Source organism: Misgurnus anguillicaudatus, chromosome 1, assembly GCF_027580225.2.
Source record: "Misgurnus anguillicaudatus chromosome 1, ASM2758022v2, whole genome shotgun sequence".
NCBI classification, from domain to species: Eukaryota; Metazoa; Chordata; class Actinopteri; order Cypriniformes; family Cobitidae; genus Misgurnus; species Misgurnus anguillicaudatus.
Genome location: NC_073337.2, coordinates 18,402,474 through 18,429,242, shown reverse-complemented (window position 1 = coordinate 18,429,242; position 26,769 = coordinate 18,402,474). Strand labels below are relative to the sequence as shown.

Sequence of the window (26,769 nt, the reverse complement as noted above, 5' to 3'; positions counted from 1 at the left end):
AAGGCGCTCTAAGCATTCTGTGAGACGTCACTTTTTGTTGATGTTTGAACTGTTTTCAAACAAACGGAGCGTAGCTAAGTCCTCCCCCTCCCTTCCGTGCTTTCATGAACGCACCCAACCCCCAAATCCTTCTTGTCGTTTATTGGCTGGAACACTTTGTTATGTTTCGTGGTGCTAGGTTTGGCCACTTTGTTTTTATTGCAGTTTGTGGAGCCTGGGCTGTCTACAGAGATCGCGTTTTTTACAGTTTGATCAGCGGACAGGCAGCAAGCAGACAGTGAGGAGATGTTTGCTGTATGTAACAGAAATGTTTTATGGTCTAAAACGCGTGAATTCGCTTAGAGCACCTTTAAGAGCTGCTGTTGCTGTTGTTGTTGTTGTTGTTGTTGTTGTTTAGTGACCTCTTGTGGCAAAAAAATACATATTGTGCTTTTAAACCATGTTAGTGCCTTGGTACTGTTGTAAGTGTTGTCAAGAAAATATAGTAAGCAGATCAATAAGTCAAGATTGCTTTAAGTTTACTAACATTTTTTTTTATTATTTGGCAGACAGTAAATAAGTATTTAAGTCTGCTGATATTCCCTGAGAACTGAATCAATGCCCTTTACAATCTCTACCACTATAGCACCACTTTACAATAAAACAATATCACATAGTACTTTGGCACTGCAGTGTAGTGATTTAGTTTATCTCTCGTGTTACTTTGACATTTATTTATGTTTTTCTTCCATGTGCATGTTGTGTGATTTTTAGATTGTCAGCAGATTTTAATTCCACTCCTTATCATCTTAACACTGATTCTTATCCTATATGCTGTGACTGTTGGATTTGCACTTTACAAAATTAGACAGTAAGTTATTGACATAACAATACATTTATATAGATAAAGATTTACAGTAGTTAGTGATACTGTGTTCTGCTGGGTTTTAATAACTTGATTTACTTTCTTTCAGATTGAACAACAAGCTGAAGGTGAGTTTGTGATGTTTTACTATAGTAGATGATAATGAAAGTGATGATGATGTTTGAGATTGTTTTTGTTTTCAGGTTCACAATGATGCAGGCACATGTGCTTCTCGTCAGCTCTCTGCTTCAGAGTCTGATTATGAGATTATGAATATGAAGAAAGATGACACAATAATAAATTTGTGACGTTCACATCTTTGGCAAAAAGACGGAAATACCAGCACTCCTAACATGCTTAAATGAGTAAAACCTCACACTTAAAAAATCAACTGTACCGTTCATCTGTTATCACACTGAGATCTGGCAGAAACAAATAGATGTTATTGAACTGTAAATGTCAGTGGTCATGAATTTATGCACACAATTCTTAGTATTTCTGATACAGTTTCTTTAAACTAAATGTAGAAAATCATGTTTGTTTAAATGCTTTCTGATAATAAATGTCTTACTAACAATTTGTATAAAAAATTATGTGATATTTTGTACATTTACAGTTTATATTTTACATTTTTTATTGATATTATTGTTTTGTCATTAAAGAGTCAACCTTCTGACTTCTGTATTAATCTTAACCAATACTTCAATGAAGAGATATTTGTTGTTGTTGTTTATATAAACTGTTGTTATTTGTATGTGATTGGATACTTTTTCTTGGTATAGCACTCATCTAGGAGAGCATTTAAAATAAAAATTGATCTCACATTTAAAGAGCAACAAGTTAATCTACACAGTCCTCTCAGAAATGGTTTATATAATAAGCACATTGTATCTCTGAAAGATCAGATGTGAGTGTTTCAGACCATATAGCCTGCATATTTCAGACACAATAGATAAAAGTGTGAAGATATTTCTTCAAAAAGAGTATGTAAAGAATTTTCTCTAAACTTATAACTGCTTAACAAGACCTTGTCAGTTTGTTACATTTAATGTGTAATATCTGAAATAACGTGAGCCTCAGTCAGTTTATTGCTCATTTGATGTAACCTTTCCATTACTCTCCAGTGTCAGATCAGGCTTTCATGTCACATCCTTTTAATTTCTTATTTTACTACTTCACTGAAAGCAATAATGATGTTTGTACTCAAAATGTCAAGCAATCATGACTTAAATTTTGCATTTTGGATCCATAGCTTAACTCTCTTTGTTCATTTAACTTCTTAACTTATACATAAACTTAAAAATTAAAATGCAATTAACTTAAGATTATCAGTCAGTTCAAAATGCTGTGAGGAATACCCATAAGCCCTTGCGCCTGAAAATTTTGAATGATTTATCTTTGGTCCAACTGATGGGACATATAAACCAGTTGTTAATACAATTAGATTTTTTACACTCTTTGTAACATTACTGCTGTTTTTTTTTGTAATTTTTTTGTGAAGTCAACGTTCAGGTGTTCAGTGTTTCCTTTGGTATGCATGCACCACATTTAACTCATTGTATTTCTCTCCATTATAATGAAGATACACAGCCTAATATTTTATCGTAATGCTTCATCAGACACTGTGTATATTTCCCAAATACTGTACCACCTTTTCAGACTATTTACTAGGGATGTCCCGATCCGATCACGTGATCGGAAATCGGCCCCGATCACGTGGTTTCAGACTCGATCGGAATCGGACGTTACCTCCCGATCAGGACTCGGATACATATGCAGGGTTTAAAATCCATTAAGGTCTCGCTCTGCTCCGCGCCAGTGTACGCGCTGCGCTGGTGCGTGTGAACTGATGAGAAGAGAATAGGCTTGTTTGACTTCATGCAGCGCCACAAGAACCGGCAGCCGGATGACGTCAAAGTTCCGCGAGAGCGATTTAAAAGCAAACTCCTCCGTGTGATTTCGCGGATCACTCTCGCGGTAGTTTGACGTCACCCGGCTGTCGATTGTTGCGGCGCCGCATGAAGTCGAACGAGCCTGTTGACGTGCTTTCATTCATAGGCTTCACACTCGTGCATGCAAGGAACCCACGACAAAACCGGATTTTTACCGCTCATTTAAACGACGCGTTGATCGTTTTTGTCATCATGTGCTCAGACGCAGCTCCGCGTCTCACTCAGAACCTCAAGAACGCGCATTCGCGCAGGATCATTTGACATTAGAGATGAGAGATAGAGAGAGAGGTAAGAATGGTGCCCACGTCGAGAAAACTTAATAGAAGTCTAGAAACAAAGTATTTAAGTATGTATAGCCATGTCACTCATCTCATTACAATATGTTAACTGGATAACTGGATACAACTGATTGTATAGTTTAATAAAATAATGTATTTTGATTATACAGATTAATTACGACCTAACTATAGGTATTTTATAACTGCTGACCAGCTTAGGGAATCTCTATGGCTATTTTATAAGATATATTGCTGAATCAGTATGTTGTTTTTCTTGTTAATTGAGTCTTTTTGGGTAGTCTATCTTATGCATAGAATTAGGTTGATTCTTATAACTTCCTTCTAAGTTTGATCAATTGTGCATAATGATGACATGTGCAACAAATGCATATAGGGTGTCAGACTCATAGATTTGCATAATTTAAAGTTCAGGTTTTAAAGTTTGGGTCAACATGTGGCACGCTTTAAAACTGAAACTTATAAAATCCTATCAGAGGTCCAAAATGTCATTGAATCACACCAGTGGCTTTGCTGTCATCAGGATTAAACATGTTACCCCTCGAACCCTCCATCCCAACAGAGCATCCCCACAAAACAAATCCCAATTTAACCCCTGTACATATACTATATATATTCTCATTATTATCTAACACATCTGTAGTTATGCGCTGGCACAGAGTTAGACTCTTTTGACTCCACACAGAAACAGCAATGCGTGCGGCATGACATAAGGAACATCCTGGTTCTGTTTTTTCGCTCTTATTTATTCTTTTTTTATGTATTATAGAAGTATCGGATCGGGACTCGGTATCGGCAGATACTCAAAATCAAATGACTCGGACTCGGCCTCGAGGGCAAAAAAACCTGATCGGGACATCCCTACTATTTACAGTACTGACAGTAGGCTACTGCACTGTATAGATGCAGGCCCTTGTAATTACTTGTCCAATTCTGCCAACTCGTTACTGATGATTAAGTGCACATTGTGGAATGAGTATATAGTAAATCGATTGATTGGGATCCAATTGCAAGAGCATAGTGATAAGTAGCATGGAGCCAGCATGTGATCCAGATCACAATGGAGGTCAAGCAGTGGTTGGAAAAAGAGCTGACCAGCTGATCAGTGTCAGGCCTGGATTTCGCCATGCCCAAAGTTTTTTCCACATTATGTTTTGAATATTAGACAGTCTGTGTTACAAGTGAAAATTGTTTTGTGTCTAGAGTTGTGAAAATATGACAGGTTCTGAAAATAGCGATTGTAAAAAGTGATGTAAAAAACTATAAACGCAGTATGATGATGTGACTGGAGTATTTCATAGGAAACAACGCCCTCTTGTGCAGATTTTTTTTGCCAAATGTGCAGACCTCGTCTTGGTGTACAAGAGATAGTTAGTAAAATACTGAATTGGTAAGTTGTGTTGAATTCCAGGAAACCCACAAACAGTAATTATATAAACTGTGTTTTATACTGTAAGTTGTCTGCAAAAAGATTTTTTGCCAAAAGTAAAACTGTAATTCAGTTAGTTAGAGGGGTCAGGATGGTTAAGGGCCGCTTTAGGGTGGACGATCAACTAAATACCATTATGTACAAAATATTCTCCTCCACCCCCATGCCAAGTTAGGTCCTTACAACACAGAACAGAATCTCCCATTTCACACAGACTACACAACATTATCACAGCAGGAGAGCAAAAGGATGCTGAGAAGATGATACATTATGTCATCTGGGACAATGTATCTTTTCACCAAGCTTTTGCATACAGGGCAACACTCTGACCCACCTTATAACACTGTAGCATCCTCTAATGCCAAAAACATTTAAAACTCTGTCTATGTGTCACGGGGTGACTTTCTGAGGGCGGAACTAAGATCTTGGAGATTGGTTCCGCCCGGACCGTAAAGCGCAAACACTGGCACTTCCGGGATCTCCTGGAGGGAAAATTAGGCTTGATCAGACACAGGTGTGCTAAGCGAATGTTGCGATCGCGGATTGGACGACAGAGAGAAGAGGAGGAGGATATAAAGGGCTTCAGAAGTTGCAAACGGGGCAGTTTATTCTGGCCGATCTGGTGAGAGAAAGTGGAGTGTCTGAGCGAGTGCAGTATTGAGAAGGCAAAGGAATAACGAGTGACTGGGTGAAGAAGGATATCGGGGCACAGGAGATTGGCGTATTTACACTTTTCAATGAGGGTGTGTGAAACAACGTGTACAAACGAGTGATATGTTCTGAGTGTGTGCAACAGGAATACTCACCGAAGGCGTTATCGGGGGGAGGATTTCTGGCGTCAGAGAAGCGCTGGCCACTGGAAGGAGAAGGAAACAAAAAGGAGAGTATTAGCGTTTGCCTGTGAGTACCTTTGAACAAGTGTGAAAGCTACATCTTATTGGAGTGTGAATCACGAGGCGAATATTGTGAGTTCTAGTCCTCGCAGGTGAATGGCCCCACTGTGAATACTGTGTCGCGGAATAAAGGAAGGTACAGGGGTGTCAGGACGGCAACGGCTGTATCTCAATCTTCATCGAAGTCAGCGCCCAGCGAATCCCAGGACCAATTCCAGTCAGTCGTTGGTTCGTGACCTTATTTCACTGAAGTGTGTGGAGTCTAGTTGGTGAGTCCATGTCCTTGTTGTGAGTGTACACTTGAAAAGGTTTGCAGTGCTGTGCTTGTGTCGTCAATGACCGCCTCTAGGCTGAAGTGAATCTTGGGAGAGTAAGTGGACGTTGTGAAGTAACATCTAAATCTCTATATGCCCCATCTGACCCCCTGTATGGACATCTGGTGAGGACGATCTGCATCGGAGCTCAGCATTGACATCCCGGGCGGACATCGGGAAACCTCCTGGCCTTAGAGAGGAGGTGGAGAACCAACAAGGCAAGTAAGACTATCTGTGAGTAAAGTGGGAAATCTCTGTAAGAAGGAAAGTTGAATGTGGAGAGATGATATTAGTAGTGTAAGTAACTATGTCTGTTGTGGAGCCCTTCAAAGTTCGCCCCTGTCTAGATCTCTGATTTCGTCAGCTAGAGGAGAGGGAAGCGTTCGGCCCACCGCAGCAGTCTCCAGCATTACTGTTTTCCTTTGGACCCCAGAGTAGGCCAACGCTAGGACGCCAACCACCGCTAAAGGTCTGAAATTTCCTTTTTTTCCTCACTATCCTGTAGTCTCACCTGCCACAAGTATCAGTCTGGATAAAGATCGTCTACTTCAGTCCCTACCTGTTAAAGTAAAAGCAAAATCCCTGTCACCTGTAAAGCACTTACCCTCGTCTATAGTTAAGAGCCATCGGAATGTGTTGTATGTTGCCCAAGTGAAAGTAAAGCCCCAGTCACCGGTGAAAGTACTTACCTCCTGTTATAGCTAAGAGCTACCTGCCTGTGTTGTATGTCGTGTACAGGAGAGTAAAGCCCCAGTCACAAGCGAAAGTGCTTGCCGTATGTCTATCTAAAAGCCACTAAGCTGTGTTGCACACTGCCCAAGGAAAGTAAAGTCTCAGCCATCTGTGAATACTTCCCTGCTGCCTATAGCTACAAGCCATCAGATCTGTGCTGTTGGGGAAACAAGGCAGAGGCCTCTGTTAGCTGTACAGTGTCTGTCGTCTGGAAAGAATTAAGAACCAATATACTGTGTTGCCTACCTCCTCGCCGGCTGAAGAACACACTGTGTCTGTCTCATATCCAACTTGCTGATACTTACCTGTGTTTCCACCACAGCTCGAGCGCCCTGCCTCCTGCAGTACTTACCTGTGCATCCATCTCGGAAACCGGCAAAATACTTGCCTCAGTGTCCCTCTGCATTGCCACCCGACGGGCGGAGCCGAGTTGGCAGCCAGACGAACAGAAGTCCAGGTATTGAACTCCCTCTTTCAAACTACTCACCCTTGTTCTCTTTACGCCTAGGAGAAGGCGAGAACCCCAGAATCGGCATCCTGTAGAAGGAACACAGAAGACCCGTGAATGAACGATTAATTGTCGCAAGGAAAGAGGCAACAGGAAAGGACCCACCTAAGGCCTACCTGCGACTGGGTCATCGAGACCCAAGACTGTACCCATCCAAGCCATTGGATTTTAGCTCCCCTTTCCCCTTCCCCTATTGGTTTTAAGTAAATTAATAAAGCTTGTTTTAAAATTATACCTACATTCTCTCGTCTGTCTGGTCATTGGGGTGTCTTTGGGAACTCCTTGAGGTGAAAACTAAGATGGGGCGTGACTCGCAACATCTGTGGTCCGCTCCGACCTGTGACATATGTCTTGATCACCATTCTGAATCTGATCTCCAAATAGTCCTTATAAAAAATGAAATCTCAGCTTTTTGCTCAAAATTTTTTATTTTTCAAACCAACCCTTATTTCAGAGGTGAGTAAAGAGGACAAATGAAGACTTTTTTTTAAACCAGACGGTCTGTTCTTTCATGTGATATATTGTGTTTATATATTTAAAGTAGAAAAGTTACTGGAAGGCATACTTGTGTGAAAAGCACAAAAAAGCTGGCGCTGACTGGCAACTTTTTAAAACATGCTGACAGGGAAGGAGTTAAACTGCTGAGTACTGTTACATTACCTCAATGTGTTTCTTGAGATTGCACGGTGAGTCTTTAAATGCCATTATTTCTGTATCTTTGGGTAAACATAAGAGACACTTCATGTGGTATGAAGAGTCTTTCATTTCAATGAAAAAGAACATTTCTTGCAAATAAAGCCATGGGTGTTTGTCCTCGTTACAACTGTTTACCAGCGGAGTAGAAGGTGCCACCACGCTTTCGTGAACTGTACGTGTTGAAAAGAACCGTGAAGTTGAGAGTACTTGTTTGCACATGCGCATTGAAATTTAACTGTCACTGCGACCAGATCGCAAACTCTGCTATGGTCAGTCTCTTTTCAATTATACCCTTTTATTTTGTATTAACGAACATGCTTGAGAAATGTATCTAAATAAGAGTCTACTTTTAATTCATGAAATTTAGCAGAGTCGAAGTGAAAGTAAAGTATCGATACTCCCAAAAATACTTAAGTAGGCTACTGTAACTAAGTATTATTACTTCGTTACTATACACCACTGTATATCAGTCTTGTCTGGTGCTATGTAGAACATTAAGTGTTGACTATAGCACCATTTGACAGCACCATATGGCTCTTCACAGGTGCTATTGCTGGCAGATAAGGCAAACAACCTTTAGCCGACATAGAGGGGATTTATTCTTAAAATGTAACTGTAGGTCATAAGCTGCTTGCACAAACAACTTTTGATGATGTTTATTTTGGAGGGCAGTATCTCTGAAGAAAATGAACTTCCCTAGAAAAGGTGTGAAAAAGTAAAGTATTTTTAAAAAAGTGTGAAGCTGTCAATTGTGGCATTTTGCTTTAAGCATAAACCTTTGTTGCACCCTTGAAAAAGATGTGTCTGCAAAACACAGGAAGAGGAAATTGCTAAATAGTTAAACAATAATGACAATGATAATGAACATAAAGATTAAAACACAATGAAAATGACAACAAAACCCCAAGGCACATCTCGCAACGTAACTAAAACAATGTAGTGGTGGAAGGCGGGGAAATGATGACAATGAAAAACCAATGAACAGAAGCTGGGAGGAGCCAGGGAGGGGCTTGGAGCAGGTGCCTGGTTGGCAGAGACCAGCCGGAGGGAAGCCCCAGGGTGGAGTCGCTGGCGGGAGGAGCCAAAGTGGTGTAAAGTCTTTACCCACCCTGGGGATGGACAATGGGGAGGACAGGCTTGGGGAGTGATGCTGGGCAGAGCCAAGCGGCCAGAGAGCCCGGGGTGAGCTGAGGATCTGGAGGGCCGGGGCGGAGCAGGTGGTTCAGCCGACCGAGGTGGAGGAGGAGCGTAAGACATCCGTGGCGGAGCCCAGACAACGTCTGACAGATGGAGGAGCCCAAGCGAGCGGGATGGAGGGAGGGATGGCACAAGAACGACCAGAGTCCACAGGGGAGGGCGGGATGTTGAGAGCAGGGCGGAGCCAGAGGAATGAGGGAGTCTGGTGGAACTGGTGAAGGGATGGGACCTGACGGAAAGGAGGGAGGACAGACCAAAGGCTAGGCCGCTGGATCGGAGGACTGAGGTAACATCATGTGCTATATAACGCTAAAATAGTTCCCCTACGACTGCATGCTTTTTGTACTATCAAGCACCATTTTATGAGTAATATAAACAATAAAAAAGCTGATTATCTTATCATTATAATTACACACATTCACTCTAGGCATTATATAGGTGAACCACTTTGACAACATCCTGAGACCTCAAACCACTCTCAAATGCCTAAAATAAACCATGTGCAATAACACTACAACTTTATTAACCTTTTAATTGAATCAGACCATTATCTCTCATCATATTTTTATATTTTTTATATTCCAGTTATATTGTGATGTCTGTTTGTGGAGTCTGTTTGGTAAGACAGACCATTATTATACTGTACAGAGGTCAACTTTATTATTTAATAATTACACTCATAAATTGCAATACAAAACTTTGAATTGCTTAAAATGCATTTTCGTGGCCGATTGAAGTGTAGAGAGTTAATGTCTTACTTAAACATTTACTTTTGAACAGAATGTGTGTTCAAGAGGATACAGGAAGTACTGGATTAGTACTGATCTGATATCAGTAGCAGTGACATCACACAGCACAGTTTCACTTGATTTCAAATCATCAGCAGTTGCTTCAGTACAGAATCTACAGGATCCATTTTAACAATCTGCTTTCACCATAAATTTTACACTGGTTACACCAATTTTCTAATTTCTGGTAAGATAGTAACCATTTACGGTGTTTAACTTTAACTGTTTTGGTTGACGTCCTGGTTGCTTGTTGTTGACATTTGTATTACATTTGTTCTTTATAAATTCAAAGTGATTAGTATATGTGCAGTATAACATGTAATTTCCTTTGTTCATTTATTGCATATTTACAGGTGTGTGTTTCTCCAAAGGACTGATCTTATTTTAATGAAGAGATGGATAAACTCATTCTTTTAATTTTTTTCTTACAAGGTTTGTTATTTTTAAGTTTTCTTTAGCATAAATGTTTTTCACTAACAAAAGTGTGACATGTTTATTGTGCTGTGGCGATTTTTAAACATCAATCGGATGACTGAGAGTAGATATAAATTTAAGTGCTAAATGTAGCCTGTGTTTGGTGTGTTTACATAATAATATATTGTAACTGTCTATAAAACTTGGATATCATACAGAATAAACAATATTACAACAATATTTATTACAGCAGTTTAAATTCAAATGCACTATGGTATTTTATGTGAGGTAAATTTAACTGCAATTGAATGTTCAATAAATTAAAAAATGTAAATATATTGAAATATATACTGTGTATGTTTGTAACATTTATAAAGAAATGCTTAAATAATACAAAATTCATGCATGTTATGTGGGTGTGTTTGAATGCTTTGCACTATACTCAGGGAAGATTGGAGCTCTGAGAGGATCCTGTGTGACCATAAACTGCAGATTTGATATTAATAACATATATGACAATGATCTCACTGACAGTGCTGCAGGAGTGTGGTATAAAGATAGGGGTCAAAACAGCAATATTGTGTTTAACTCCAGCAACTCCAATCTTCCTTTGGAAGGGGAAATAACTGGAAAATTAAAAAGCAAGGACTGTACCACCATTTTTTATAAAGTTACTTTAAAATACAGTGGTCCATTTTTCTTTAGGATTGAGGGTAATGGTCCACTGAAATATACCTACAAACAAAAATCTGCTTTAATAAATGTGATCGGTGAGTGACATTTTGTGAATAACAAATTGTAAACTAGTACAGAACAAAATCTGTTTTTGCATACTGTAGGCTATGTAGGCAAACAATGCAGAATTCTTAGATGGAGAAATAACAAGCTGGTGTTATCTTTGTTTTTTGTGACCTTCCCCAATTCATATATAAAATACATCTCTGTATTTTCAGACTCTCCCCCCACACCCACAGTGCAGATGTTTAAGGATCAGATGGAGGTTGAGGTTCATGAGGAGGTGTTAGAGGGGAGCTCTATGTGTCTGCGCTGCTCTGCTAAGACTCTCTGCTCCTCTTCTCCACCAACTCTCACATGGAGCTCCACTGACAGACTCCACCTCAATGAGAATCAGCTGGATCAACAGAATCAAACTGAGATCATCTCTGATCTGAACTTCACTGCTACTCACCTTCAACATGGAGTCACTTTCATCTGCACTATAACCTACCAGCTACAGCAGAGGAACACAACAGCACAGAACAACATCACATTAAGTGTTCAGTGTAAAAGCATCATTTTATCATGTTTCATTGATCTTACGGACTTTTATATACTTTTATATTTTAGAGGCATTACTTCTCCTGCAAAACACATGAGCTTCAATTTTTTTGTCACTTTCAGATGCACCCAAAATCTCTCTCTTCAGCTGTAACAGAACTGATGTAACTGTGTGTTTGTGTGAGGCTCATGGGAATCCCTCTCCTAAAGTGAACTGGTTTCTATCTGGACGTCCTGTCAGTAACTTTACAAACACATTCACCAGTGAGGAGCGATTGAACAGCACAGACTTGAGGAGCTTCATTTCTCTCCATCAGTCACTTACACACACAGACACTCTGCAGTGTGTCACCAATAACTCTTACGGCACTGCCAGTCAACTGATTCAACTGGATTCATCTTCTAACAAGATGTTTTCACATTTCATCATTTTCTATGTGCTGATTGGAGCTGCTGGGGCTTTAGTGATGATGATCTTGTGTGTTATTACACATAAACGGTAGGCCAAACAAAATCAAAGATGAAAACATAAATGTCAAGGTTCTTATCATTAAATGGTCATTTTATATATGTCACCCAACAATGTGTATTAAAAAGGAATGTTAAAATGTCCATATATGTAAACACCTGTGTTCTGAAAATAGCTTTAACATTTTTTGTTTGCAGATACCACTTGGTTTGATATTTTATGTAATATTACAATGTAACTCTTTTCATGTGCCCAAATACCTCATTGAGACCAATGTATATTATAAATGCAAGAGCTATCTGATGCCTCTTTGTTAGTATTGTCTGAGGTTTGTTTGTGAGTGAAACTATTTTAACAAGAACACCTTTTTTGAATCAAATAGAAAACATTCCCAGAAGAGACAAGAAGCCACTACAAGTAGAATTTTGACAAATGAAGTGAGTTACAGCATGCAGGCACCAAAACAACTTTAGTTTATTAACCTAAACAATAACAAATGTACAGATACATTAGAGCTTTATTGATCTAACACTGCTCATCCATGTTTGACAGGAGCATGAGGGAGAATCTGTTTATGCCAATAGAGCCGTGCTGTCACCTGCTGAAGCTGATAATTACCCAGAATCCCTTCATTATTCCTCCATTCAATTCACAAACAGCCACACAGAGTCAGAAGAGATCATGGATGTTTCCTCACTTACTGCTGAATACGCTGTCGTCCGTCACTATCCTGCAAGAGCATCAGAGATCTCTACAGATGAACAGGTGATTGGTAATGCAGAAGAGCTTAAAGAAGAAGTAAAGCCTAAGAAATCTGTTCAAGAGATGCAGGACTCAGATTCTCAATTATATGCACAAGTTAAATGTCGAAACCCATAAAGGACTTGAGATTAATGCTTGTTTCACACCGCCCATGAAAGCTACGCTTAAGCAGGCCGTGTATGTTTTGACAGTCATATAGAGTTCATGCAGTTCACGCAGTAACAGAAGTTTATGTTTGAGCAGCATTTTGACTGCCATAGTTAAAAACACACATACAAATAATACTGATTTGGGAAGAAGGTTCTTATCTGATGTCTTTTATTTACTGTCAATAAAGCTTGTTAACTTGCTTTGAAATTACACTTCTTATTTGCTAGAATTTAAATGCACATAATAAAAAGTGGGCAATAAATAGGCCATGACCCACACATGCTGTATACATCATGTACTTCGGTTTTATGAAATATAATAATTATTTGTGTTTATCTCAGCATCTACAGATTATTGTTTTAGTCATGAGTTAGATAGTGTTGATCTATCGGGACTATCTATGTATCTTTCATGAAGATTTTCAATGTTTTAGTTTGATAAAAAAATATTTTTAAATAAACAATTATTTGAAAATGTAAACTTGTTTTACCATAATAAACTTTGCACAACTCCAACATCAACATTCAGAATAAATGCAGTTGTTGGAACTAACTATAGCTTTACATTTGAACATTTATGCATCACAGTGTCACACAGGTGAGTGTGTGCCTCATTTTACTCCAACATCCAATCAGTCTCTCAGGGTTATAATGAAGGTATCAAACCACGCCTTAGCAACATTTTGGACATCCTAGCAACCAATCCCATAGACTGCGTTTCGAAATTGAGGGGTGAGCTGTGGACTGAGCTGTTGTTTGCAATTTGTAATCTCACCACTAGATTTCGCTAGTGTAACAATGCAATTCATCTCTATTTGATGCAACATTTTAGTTGCAAATGTTGATCAACTCTGATTTTATGCCTTTGTTAGAACTACTACTATATCAGCACATATGACTTAATGTGGGAGATGCATCAATACTTTTTACAGGTATAAAGCACAGATAGCACTGCCGCCAGTTGATAAAAATGAGGATGAGGTATCATAGTGATGAGGAAGATGAAGTTTCCAAGTAGCAATAAATAACAATAAAAAGTAAAAAGTTAAGTAAACTAATGTGTTTAAAATGAGCAGAATGTATAATAATCTTACCAGAAAATTACTTTGGTAGAAGTTAAAGTGACATTTTATAATATGACTTGAGTAAAAGTTTTAAAGTAACAGAAAAGAATCGTACTTAGGTATTAAAATTACTTTTTGTATATTAAATGTACTTAAGTATTCAAAGTAGAAGCAAATGATGTTAACAAAGAATTTTTATTTCTAGCAAGAACCAAAACAAATTAAGAACAATATACAGTCTCTGAAAAACATCAATTGTTTCATATTGAGCAACATGTCCTTGATTTTGCCAAAATGTTAAATTGTCAAAATACAAGTTCCGCAATCTTTTTAACTTTAAGGGGATAGATACCTTCCAAAAAAACCCATTCATTAATAGAACAACGTTTATAAACAAACCTGTCAGTCTTTCATTTTTCCTCAAAGACCTTTCCTTGAAAAATTTGCTGTTCATCTTCAAAAGAAGCTAGTTTTCAAAATTAGATACATGTAATACGGTCAGGTGTATGGTTTTGCCATAATTTACAATGGCATCAAATACGGCTGAACCAATCCAAGACCAACTAAACCATTAATAAAAGCACGTTAATAACCCATAGCCACATTACAAAAAAATTAAATATAGTATTACATGTTTAAAGATCTGTAATTCTGATTAATCATAACCTGCCAGTAAATAATATTTCCAAATAAATAACGATTGGCTAATGTTGTTGGTTACATATCTGAACAGACAGGTATAAGGTTAATTAACTCTTTACCCGCCATTGATACGTTATATTATCAATTAAGAGAAAACGCTTCCCTTCCAATGACAAGTTTTTGCGACAATCCGTTATACACTGTTATCGCTCTTACCCACCTTATAACACTGAAGCATCCTCTAATGCCAAAAACATTTTAAACTCCGTGTATGTCTTGATCACCATTCTGAATCTGATCTCCAAAAAGTCCTTCACAAAAATGCAATAATCTCAGCTTTTTGTTTAAAATTTTGTATTTTTGAAACCTACCCTTATTTCAGAGGTGAGTTAAGAGAACAAATGAAGATGGGTGAAACTTTTTTTAAACCAGACGGTCTGTTCTATCATGTGATATATTGTGTTTTTTTTAAAGAAGAAAAGTTACTGGAAGGCATTATACTTGTGTGAAAATCATAAAAAAGCTGGCGCTGACTGGCAACTTTTTAAAACACGCTGGCAGGGAAGGAGTTAAACTGCTGAGTATTGTTAACTTACTTCAATGTGTTTCTTGACATTGGACAGTGAGTTTTCAGCAAAAATATAACACTGGTTACACCCATTTTTCTAATTTCTGGTAAGTCAAAATTTGCACTTAACGTTTAACTTTAACTTGTTTACGTTATGGATGCTAGCAAGGTTGTTATGACATTTGGATTACATTTGTTCAGTATACATTTTTAAGTTAGGTTTTAAATAATAACGGGTTTATTATATGATTTTCATTTGTTCATATATTGCATATTTACAGGTGTGTGTTTCTCCAAAAGACTGATCTTATTTTAATGAAGAGATGGATCAACTTATTATTTTCATTGTTTTGTTGCAAGGTTTGTTATTCTTAATTTTTAATGTTTTTCACTAACAAAAATGTGACATGTTTATTGTGCTGTGGCAATTTGAAAACATCAGTGAGATGACTGAGAGTAGATATAAATTCAAGTGCTAAATGTAGCCTATGTTTGATGTTTTTCCATAGAAATATATTGTAACTATAAAACTTGAATATCATACAGAATAAACAATATTACAACAATATGTATTAGTTTAAATTCAAATGCACTTTGGTATTTTATGTGAGGTAAATTTAACTGCTATTGAATGTTCAGTATATTTTAAAAATGTAAATAAATGTAAATATATATACTGTATTATGTTTATAACATTTATAAAGAAATGCTTAAATAATACAAAATACATGAAGGGTGTGTCTGAATGCTTTACACTATACTTTTCTGTTATTTTTTACTCAGCATTGTGTCAAAAAGGGATAAGTTCGGCCAGCTGGATTGTAATTCAACTCATGCTGGGCTGTTTCAACAAAGAAAAAAATCATTTTTTTAGTATACAGTATGTTAATTTGTACTTCTCATCATGTTTGTATTGTAGGTGTTTGGTGTGAAAATTGGCCCATCAGTCTGCCAGAGAAGATTGAAGCTCTGAGTGGATCCTGTGTGATCATAAACTGCAGATTTGATATTGATATCCCATATGACAAATATCTCAATGACAGTGCAGGAGTGTGGTATAAAGATAGGCATAACTTCCTAAACAATGTAGTGTTTAACTCCAGCAGGCCCAGTCTCTATTTTAAAGGGGAAATAACTGGAAAATTAAAAAGCAAGGACTGTACCACCATCTTTTATAATGTTACTTCAAAGCACAGTGATAAATTTATCTTCAGGATTGAGGGTAATGGTCCACTGAAATATATCTATACACAAAAATCTGTTTCAATAAATGTGATTGGTAAGTGAAATGACTGAAAATAATTTGTTAATAACAAATTGTAAACTAGTACAGTAAAAAATCTGTTTTTAGGCAAACAATGCAGAATGTTTAGGTAAAGAAATAACAAGTTGGGTTTATCTTGGGTTTTTTATTACCTTCCCGAATTCATATATAAAATACATTTCTGTACTTTTCAGACTCTCCATCCAATCCCACAGTGCAGAAGGTTAAGGATCAGATGGAGGTTGAGGTTCATGAGGAGGTGTTAGAGGGGAGCTCTATGTGTCTGCGCTGCTCTGCTAAGACTCTCTGCTCCTCTTCTACACCAACTCTCACATGGAGCTCCACTGACAGACTCCACCTCAATGAGAACAGCAGACTACAGCTGGATCAACAGAAACAAACTGAGATCATCTCTGATCTGAACTTCACTGCTACTCACCTTCAACATGGAGTCACTTTCATCTGCACTATAACCTACCAGATACAGCAGAGAAACACAACAGCACAGAACTACATCACATTACGTGTTCAGTGTAAGAGCATCAGATTATCATGATTAATTGATCTTATGGACGTTTATATACTTGTTTTATTTCAGAAGCATCACTTCTCCTGCAAAACACATGAGCTTCAATTTCTCCTTCACTTTCAGATGCAACCAAAATTTCTTTCTTCAGCTGTAACAGAACTGATGTAACTGTGTGTTTGTGTGAGGCTCATGGGAATCCCTCTCCTAAAGTGGAGTGGTTTCTATCTGGATGTCCTGTCAGTAACTCTACATCCATCAGTGAGGAGCAATTGAGCAGCACAGACTTGAGGAGCTTCATTTCTCTCCATCAGTCACTTACACACACAGACACTCTGCAGTGTGTCACCATCAACACTCACGGCAATGCCAGTCAACAGATTCAACTGGTTTCCAGTCCTCAGGAGATGACACGTAAGGAAACTAACTCAAGCTCACACAATACTGTGTTTTTTTTGCTCACACATCTCAGAGATGCATAACTATGTTGTTCAGATTTTATTTGTCATTGTTTAACCAAAATGTTAAATAGCTTGGAAATATAGTTAACTTTCCCTTCTAATAGTCGTTTTAACATTAAGCAAACCAAGCATTTAAAATCCCATAAAAGATTAATTATTATACGTCTTTTGTATTCAAGAAGTAGAGCATGAATTCCACAGTACTAGTATGTTTTACATGTTCTTTAAAGGCATTTCACAAATTCGCCTGCCCATTTAATCTTAATGAACAAATGTTAAAACGTCAATGGCTTGCTGTCCATTGGAGGCGTGGCTCGAGCTCAGAGTTTAAGATCCCCCACAACCTATTCACTTTACACAACAAATTAATTCATTTAAATTCCAGCTTGTTTAGTGACAGATTGTGTGCACAAAAGCAAACCCACCTGAGCAGCAGATATGCTAAGTAAGGGTTAATATATAGGCAGCAGGTTGTTATCACAGAAATAAGCCTTGACAGTGTGTCATGCACAAATTAGCATATCTGTGACATCATCACGTCATATTTGCAGTCTGACTACATTGGCACTTCAATTCTTTTTCATTTTTCTCTTACTCTCTGAACTTGTCACAAACTACTACAGGTGAATTCCCAATAGTTGGGAATTCTCATTTGTATATTCTCTTTTTATGTTGTCAGACAACAAAACAAGTATGAATGAAAGAGTTACTGTACAGAGTAAACACAGAGAGAGATGAGCACGTGCACTGGGGAAGCAAGACCTTGCACTCACAGACAAAACATGTAATGCATACAGATCTAAAGATTTGTCTAGTCGGTAGATTTGTCGCTAGGTGCTTTTTTGTAAAAGTCACTTAAGGGGTCTGAAAAGTCACTAAATAGGCTTTATGCCCAGCTGCACTACTTCCTGAACTTCAGCCAGCTCCTTGTTTCCTGTCTGCCTTTATTGGACAAACTGATTAATCCAGGTGTGTCTGATTATTGTTGTTGTGACTACTGAGGTCAGGCACACTTGGATTAATCATTTGATTCCTATCGACAGTAAATGTGAAGACTACAACTATCATTCCACACTCTTTAAAGTCCCAGTGAAGCCAATCTTAAAAGCTATTTTTCCTACATTTTTTTTACTTATTTACTTGACGATTTATTTATTTATTTATTTGGCATAATTCAAATTTGGTTGGTTGGTTAATAACACATTTTCAGTTCTGTGACAAACTCAGAACACATTACATATCTGACTTTACAGGGACTTTGTTGTTGTTTAGTGACCTCTAGTGGCAAAAATGACATATTGTGCTTTTAAACCATGTTAATACCTTAAAACTGCTGTAAGTATTGTCAAGTAAATAGAGTGCAGATAAATTAGTCCCTAAAGCCAAGTCAAGATAGCTTTACTTTTACTAACATTTAAAACATTTGGAAGACATTTTTATTTAAATCTACTGACATTTCCTGAGAACTGAACCAATGCTCCTCCCAAGCTGTGCACTAACAGGACCACTATACAATAAAAAACCATGTCATATAGTGGTTTATTTTTTTCTCTTGTAATACTTTGACATTTATTTATGTTTCTTTTCCATGTGCATGTTGTGTGATTTTTAGATTGTCAACAGACTTTAATTCCTTTCCTGATCATCTTAACACTGATTCTTATCCTGTATGCTCTGACTATTGGATTTGGACTTAGAATTAGACAGTAAGTTATTGACATAACAATCCATTTATTTAGATTTACTGTGTTCTGTTGAGTTTTAATAACTTGATTTACTTTCTTTCAGATTGAGCAACAAGCTGAAGGTGAGTTCGTAATGCTTTAATATAGTAGATGATAATGAAAGTGATGATGATGCTTAAGTTTTTTTTTCAGGTTCACAATGATGCAGGCATATATGCTTCTCTTCAGCTCTCTGCTCCGGTGTCTGAATATGAGACTTTGAATATTAAGAAAGATGACACACAATAAACAACAAATAAACATTTGGTAATTTTATCAGATTCGTCCCTTTGGATATAAATAAATAATTTATTTTAATTAATAATGAATAAAACTTACTCTTTGTGCAGTGCAGCTTTGACGTTAGAATTTTTGTATTTTAGAAGTGATTCATTTGTGGCGTTCACATCTTTGGCAAAAGACAGAAATACCAGCACTCTTAACATGCTTAAAAGAACCACATCTAAAAAATAACTATACCCTCCATCTGTTATCACACTGGGATCTGGTAGCAACAAATATGTTATTGAACTGTAAATGTCCATGAATTTATGCACACAATTCTTAGTATTTGTAATACAGTTTCTTTAAACTAAATGTAGAAAATCATATGTTTGTTTGAATGCTTTCTGCATGCCGTACTAAAAATTAGTAATATTTATGTTGTTTTATTTATATTATTGTTTGGTCATTAAAGAGTTAATCATCTGATTTCTGTATTGATCTTAACCAATACTTCAATAAAGAGACATTTTTTGTTGTTGTTGAAATAAATTGCATTTTCATGTCAAAGTAATAAATCATGTGACATTTATGGTTGTTATGTTTATGTGATTAGATACTTTTTCTTGGTATAGCACTCATTAAGGAGAGCATTTTAACATAAAAAATGATATCACATTTAAAAAGCAGTAAGTTAATCTACACTTTTAAAAAAAATTCTCAGTCCTCTCAGAAATTGTGTATTAAGCACCCTCATAATTGCTACTCTGTAAGATCAGATGTGAGTGTTTCAGATCATTTTAGCCTGCATATTTCAGACCCAATATAAAAGTGTGAAGATCTTTATTTATAAAGAGGATGTAAAGAAACTTGTGACTGTTTAATAGGACGTTGTCAGTCCCCACATGGAAAAAACCTATAGGCTATAAACATATATGTTTCAACACTCTAAAAACAAACGGTGCTATATAGCACCAAAAGTGTTTCTTTGCTCGTAATCATAGGAACCATTTTTAGTGCCATATAGCACCGGTGAAGCCCCTGTGTAGAACCATATAGTGCTTTGTAGAACCATATGTGGTGCTATATGGCCCCTATATGGTTCTACACAGGTGCTACACAGCTGCTTCACCGGTGCTATGGCACTAAAAATGGTTCTTATTTATGATAAGTTATGATGCATTGGTTTATGTCAAGTTGTCATAAAAACATCTCAATGGCATCTTTCCATTAAAAATTACTTTACACTGTCAAAAAAATATACTAACCCTTGGCTATGTATACTGTGTTAGACTTGATGAGACTAGCTCTAGTGCACTTGTGTATTGCTGTTCTTCTGTTGCTGTAATTGCATCTATTGTTACCTCATTTGTAAGTTGCTTTGGACAATAATGTCTGTTAAATGACTAAATGTAATGTAAATGCCAAACAGTAAGGCTGTCGACTGGTTGTGGTAACAGAATTGCACAGAATTGGAAGTGCAAACATTGGTTTTGTTTACACATTAACTTATAATGTAACTCTAACTGTATAAAACTCACCAAACTAATCCCAAAACAAAATTTTGCCTTCCTACCCATATCTATTTATACCTGCACAATCAAACTGACCCTTCTGTAAGTGTCACAAGGTGACAATCTTTCTAAGGGCGGAACCAAAGTTAGGGAAGTTTTGGTTCCGCCCGGAAGGATTCCCCACCGGGCCACATATGAAGATGGACCTCTTTACTTCCTGGTTTCCAGGGCAACGCTAACAGGGCTTTACGAGCCACAGGTGTGAGGCATCAAGTAAGCAAAGTGTGATTGGAGGCTGGGGGACAATGAAGCACTTAAATAGCTCTGCTGACATACAGAAAGAGAAGCCATGGACACGAGAGCGATGTAGACGGGGAGCGATTGACACGGGGGAAGCTCCTTTGCCAAAGGCAAACAAAGACACGCACCTTTTGAAGAGCCCGAAGGCTCTGTTGATCCGGGGATCGCTGAAGCGACTGGAAAGAGGACAGAGCCACAGGAGGCGAAAGGAAGGCAGGCTGTGGATCTTTCAAAAAGGAGCACCCCGAAGTCGTTGTTGTTATGACCAGTGTTGGTGTGTGCTGTAGCGCTGAGTTAAACTCACCGGGTACGCCAGTCGGATTGTTGGACTTGCTCTCTCTCTCTCTTTGTGCATCGTGGGATTTCGGCTGATGCAGATATTGAAGACCTTACAGGTTGGAAAGTAAACGGAGACTGACCTTGTATGAATGAAGTGAAAGAAGGAACGTGCTATCGTGAGTACCCATCTGTGTAGTGGTGGTATTGACGACTGGAGAAACCGTTATCTGTGTAGCTGGAATCATCGTAAGGAGAAGTTAACCTAAGGAAACGTGAGATAACCGAAGCACCACAGTTGTGAGTAAACGAATTCATTCATTGAGTGTACCTTGTATGTACTTGACCTGGATATCTTTTAAGCGCTTTCCAGTGAGAGTGGGTGGCCCTGCCCCTGAGTCAGCGTGGTGGGTGAGCCACCGGATCTTTGTGTGAGACAGCCACAGTGACGGAAAACAACTGCTAGGCCGTGTTACCATCTCCACATTCTTGCCCAGAGCGAGGCGAAGGAAGACGGGCGTCTATTGTGTGCACTGAGCGTGGTGGGTGAGTCTTGGATGTAGAAATTTCACTTTGAAGTGGTGCTGTGTATATTGCAGTGAGATTGCTGTGTCGTGTCAGACGTACCCCGCCTCCAGTCACTCGCTAGGGGCGCTGAAGAGGAAAACGGATTCTAGAATAACCCTGTGTACGATTATGCTGTGAGTGTGTTTCAGCCTTAGAAATTACGGAGTAGTTTCTGAAGTACTTCCGTAGCCAGACGCTTGGCGGACGTGTGTTAGGAGTGGCGGTGAAGATCTGTACGACTGGCGGTGTGAGTATTACCAGTTTCATTGCTACTTTACCCGTGTGCTGTTTATCATCACAGAGTCAGAGGCGAAGGAGATCCGCTGCCCCGAGGTCTCTACAAAGGGGCGCCCCGGTCCGGTTTTCGATTGCCAACGGGCGTCGAGGAAAGGGCAGCGCTCGACCCGATGTGACGGCGTGACACTCCCGCCCCTCTGTTGAACCGACGAGTCAGCCGAGAGGGTTTGGTCCCCGGCGCTATTTTGGAAACCACTGCTGGTCGACGCAGTACGCCTATCAGTTATCGTAAGTCCGCCACCCCGAGGAGTATAGCATAACCTGTTCAGTCTGTCCATCAACAGGGAAGAGGAGTGGGCTGAGAGAGAGACCAAGCGTGAGCTCTAAGGAGACCCGTTGTGAAGGAGAACCATACATACCAGAAGCTGTAGTCAGCAAAGAGGTGAGAGAATTAACTGAGAACGATTCACTGTGCCTTTGTGTCCCAGCTGTCGTCTGTGGAGGAAGAGAGAGAGAACAAGCGTGAGCTCTAAGGAGACCTGTTGTGAAGGAGGAACATACGTACCAGAAGCTGTAATCAGCGAAGAGGTGAGAGAATTAACTGAGAACGATTCACTGTGCCTTTGTGTCCCAGCTGTCGTCTGTGGAGGAAGAGAGAGAGAACCAGCGCGAACCCTGAGAAACCGGGCTGTGAAGAGAGCCTAGAGGGGCCGTTCTTTTAAGTTCCCCTTTTTCCCTGCCCTATTTATTCTTTTTAAGTAAATTAAATAAAATACATTTTAATTTATGCCTACCTTGTGTGTCTGGTCATTGGGGTGGCTTTGGGAATCTCCTCGAGGTGGAAAAAGGGGCGTGACCTTACTTACATCTGGGTCCACCCCAACTTGTGACATAAGCCCCGTAAATGAACAAAGAACTGTCATTATTTTCAAGCAATGATCATGTACTGAGTTAGCTAGCCAGCTAACATTAGCGTGTTCTTACATTGGAGCAAACTTATGTGTTTTTGTTAATCCTGCCAAAATTTAGTTGTGAATTCCACACTGCTTGATCCACGTCCGACATTTCTCCTCTTGGGTTTTAAAGAGTAACTAAACCCTAAACCAACTTTTTTTAGTTAATGATCTGTAAGAACTTTATTAGTGCTGTTCATTGATTCTAGTAACTTTTTTGACATTTGGATAAGTGTTTAAGTACTACAATATATGATGTAAAAACGTCTGAGTGCTGCCCTCTTCAGGTTGAACGGTGGCTACTGCAGTTGAATTTTCCAATTGGATGTTGGGTCCAAAAAATACCTCGTGGGGTAAGCAGGTTCAAGCTCACCACACCCTTGTTACGATCTCACCCTTGGTACGAGGTTCGTCTTTTCTAGCTCCGCTGGGATCTGCCCACTTTTCTTGCATTTTTCAAATATTGCCAGTGGGTGGAGTCACGCTCTAACCAGGGGTTTAGTTACTCTTTAAGTTTCGGGAAGGGAAAAAAATTCACCACCCCGTCCAAATTCTTAGTATACCAGATATCAGATTTACACAATCCATATTCACAACGCTTCGGGATGTTTCCCTCGCTCGAAAGCTTGTCAGACCCCCGTGCCTAGTTATGGTTGCCATGATAAGCCTGTGGTGGTTTTTGGGGCGTGGTTTAGCAATGGATAAATTAAAAACCACCGGAAGCCGCCAATATGTAAAACATTGCATCTACTGTAGTTTATGCTTGCACTAGTTTTATATTAAATTACTTTAAATTTCACTACAGTGTTGGTAACTGTCCACAACACCAACTAAACGTGGATAAATTAAACAAGGATGTCTACATCTGTTCTAAACTAAGTCAACTTATTTATGTTATCTTTAACATCTCTATCGTAACGTTAGCCTAACATTAGAAAATGTTAACGTAAGCTTCTAGCTGCATTGTACATCACATCACTTAGCTTCATTAATGTATCTGTAAATAACCAAGATAAAAAGTCAAAATGCGACCTATGCTTACATGTGTTCAAGGAAATGTTCAGAGTAGCAGGCAAATTTATGTTGGTGCAAACTCTTTTGTTCGACTTCATGCGGTGCTGAATGAACCGACAGGCGGATGACGTCAACGTAGCTCGAGAGTGAGACGAGAAATCACACGTAAAAGTTTAATTTCAAATCGCTCTCGCGATACTTTGATGTCATACGCCTGTCGGTTCTTGCAGCACTGCATGAAGTCGAACAAGCGTGAAATTGCTGACCTCCGAGCACTCATTCGTCTCTGCTCCTCGACATATGGTGAGAGTGAGAAGGGGAGCGGACTTTTCAGGCGAGTCGAAGTACTTCCAAAAGTGCTATTACGCCATAAAATATAGTTCCTCTTTTAAATCCGCTTAGAAAAGCGCTACGTTTTATGTTGTACCACCAAACTTGCTCGTATAACTACTCGTCTTAAATAGGAAAAACGTTGATGTGTTTGGTCACTTCTAACTTTATCTCTAAATGGTAGCATTGAATGAATGGGGCTAAGCTAAATGCTATCGAAGCGTCACAGCGCGCTCCAGCGCTTACGTGCATGCACACAGATGATAGAGGGATGTATCAACAATTCTTAGTTAAGGTAATAACATTTTAATATTGAAAATGAGTAGACTATTCCTTTAACGATTAACATTGACTGCTAACGTATATTTCGCATTTTGAAGTAGACGCAATCTGACTAAGCTCGCGCTATTTAATGTGCACTTCCGGTTTCGATACCTCCTAGTTGTCCTAGACGCTACTCAACACGGCGTGGCGTGACGCTGAGCTGCGCCGCCGGTGTGCGAACCCCTTGAGGGATCATGGGTAATGAAGTCCAGAAGGTGAATACAGGGGAAAAACAAGAGGGCACAGAGAATGGGGTTGTGACAAGGTGGGCTTGAGCTTCTCGTTACCAACTACAGGTTTGGCATGCTCTTGACAGCATAGGTATGTGTAAATTAACACTTTTCTAAAAACTGACATGTGTGCACAATATTATTTTTGAATCTGGAGAGGTTGAAATTTCCGTTTATGAAAATAGCCACCCACATGTAAATAAGGTGTGAAAATGTGTGTAGAGTTTTACAGAAAAGGTTTCATACCTAGTTTGGTGATCATTTAGTTTTCAGTTCAATACCTCCCACAAGACTCTTCCTTCCTGAACCCCATTGAAGAGTTTTTTCAGCAAAGCATTGAAAGGTTTACAGTGCTATGTCAAGATATCCCTCATTCAAGCCATGAAAGAGGCCTGTTACCTAACTGACGCAGGGTCTGTGTATGGATGGATTCAGCTTTCAAGAAGATTCTTTACTTGCTGTCTTGTGAGAAAGGATACTGTGTACTTGTGTGTTCATACCAACAATGGATGGAAATCTAAGAGGCAGAGGAGAAAGAGTACAGGATGAGGAAAACATGGTGGATGAGGAAGAGGTGGTAAATAAGGAGGAAGGGCAGGAGCAGTGATGTGATAGGTGTAGATTGTCTTTCCACTTCCAAATTAAGGCCCCAACAGTGCTCACTGGAACATTCAGAAGCTTATAAATGCACCTATAAGCAGTGCCATCATTAAGTTTTGCAACAATAAGGTTGCGAAGGTCTTGAGACAGCTCTTTACTTTTACCCATCATGAGATGTGTCATATGAGACACCTTGGGAATGAGACTTGGTTTGTAGGCAATTATTTGGAACTGAACCAGCTGATATTAATTTAAAATTTCCCTGTGTCATTTCACATTATTACACATAACTTAATTTCTGAACATATTTCTTTTGGGGGTTTTTTGTATGTATGAATTGATAGGGAAATATCACCTTTGGAAATATGTTTACTCATAAAAAATGGTGACCTATTCAATACTTATTTCACCTGCTGTATAAGTAAACCATTTGGACCACATCCTGAAATCTTAAACCGCTCTCAAACACCTAAAATAAACCATGTGCAATAACACTACAACTTTGTTAACCTTTAAATTGAATCAGACCATTATCTCTCATACTATTCTTTATATTTTTATGTTCAAGCTACATGTCTTCTTGTCTTCTTATTTAATAATTGCAAACATAACCCTGCTGAAAAAAACAGCATCAAACCAGTATGGGAATTATGCTGGTATATGCTGGTTTGATGCTGGTTTAGCTGGTGGTCACCAGCATACCAGCACCAAAACACAACATATCCTGGTATGCTGTTTTTTTTTCAGCAGGGAAATTGCAGTACAAAACTTTGAATTGCTTCAAATGCATTTTCGTGGCCCATTGAAGTGTTAATACTGTAGATAGTTAATGCTTTACCTTAACATTTGCTTTTGAACAGAATGTGTGTTTAAGATGATACAGGAAGTTCTGGATTAGTACATCTTATATCAGTAGCAGTGACATCACATCACACAGTTTCACTTAAGTCTCAAATCATCATCAGTTGTTTCAGTACAGAATCTACAGGATCCATGAATGAGACATTTTAACAATCTGCTTTAGGTACAAATATTACACTGGTTACACCCATTTTCTTATTTCCGGTAAGCAAAAACAGTTTTGCACTGTTAATGTTATGACATTTGTATTACATTTGTTCATTATAAATTCTAAGTGATTAGTTACATTAGTTACACATATGATTTCTATTTCCATTCTTTTGTTGCATATTTAAATGTGTCTGTTTCTCTAAAGGACTGATCTTATTTGA

At 38.5% G+C, this 26,769-nt stretch overlaps 1 protein-coding gene and 2 long non-coding RNA genes across 4 annotated transcripts; all 3 read left to right on the top strand.

The window, feature by feature from the left end:
• The first annotated feature begins 616 nt into the window (after positions 1 to 616).
• LOC129432397 (uncharacterized) lies at positions 617 to 1,497 on the top strand. The gene is made up of 3 exons (XR_008640089.2): positions 617 to 850; positions 954 to 972; positions 1,048 to 1,497. It is a non-coding gene; the product is annotated as an uncharacterized lncRNA (long non-coding RNA).
• Positions 1,498 to 4,124: 2,627 nt separating this feature from the next.
• Positions 4,125 to 13,126, top strand: LOC129432089 (uncharacterized). Its single transcript, XM_073872672.1, has 11 exons — positions 4,125 to 4,199; positions 5,318 to 5,421; positions 5,547 to 5,631; positions 5,859 to 5,950; positions 6,783 to 6,917; positions 6,969 to 7,021; positions 10,510 to 10,833; positions 11,017 to 11,346; positions 11,465 to 11,840; positions 12,193 to 12,247; positions 12,363 to 13,126. Exons 1-11 carry the CDS (start codon positions 4,125 to 4,127, stop codon positions 12,687 to 12,689), a joined length of 1,956 nt encoding a protein of 651 aa, XP_073728773.1. The 3' UTR covers positions 12,690 to 13,126.
• A 3,916-nt stretch (positions 13,127 to 17,042) lies between these two features.
• Positions 17,043 to 19,647, top strand: LOC129432385 (uncharacterized). Of its 2 annotated transcripts, XR_012369585.1 has the most exons (5): positions 17,043 to 17,199; positions 18,859 to 18,952; positions 19,035 to 19,053; positions 19,124 to 19,237; positions 19,354 to 19,647. It is a non-coding gene; the product is annotated as an uncharacterized lncRNA (long non-coding RNA). The 2 variants fall into 2 exon arrangements; XR_012369584.1 differs by lacking the exon at positions 19,354 to 19,647 and having other exon boundaries at positions 19,124 to 19,338.
• Positions 19,648 to 26,769: the final 7,122 nt, after the last annotated feature.

Excerpts from the sequence above, each read along its gene's own strand:
- LOC129432089 (XM_073872672.1), top strand. The coding sequence starts at position 4,125 with ATGGAGCCAGCATGTGATCCAGATCACAATGGAGGTCAAGCAGTGGTT. Across the intron at positions 5,422-5,546 it reads GAGAGTATTAGCGTTTGCCT|GAAGGTACAGGGGTGTCAGG; the intron begins GTGAGTACCTTT and ends CGCGGAATAAAG. Across the intron at positions 12,248-12,362 it reads GTAGAATTTTGACAAATGAA|GAGCATGAGGGAGAATCTGT; the intron begins GTGAGTTACAGC and ends CATGTTTGACAG.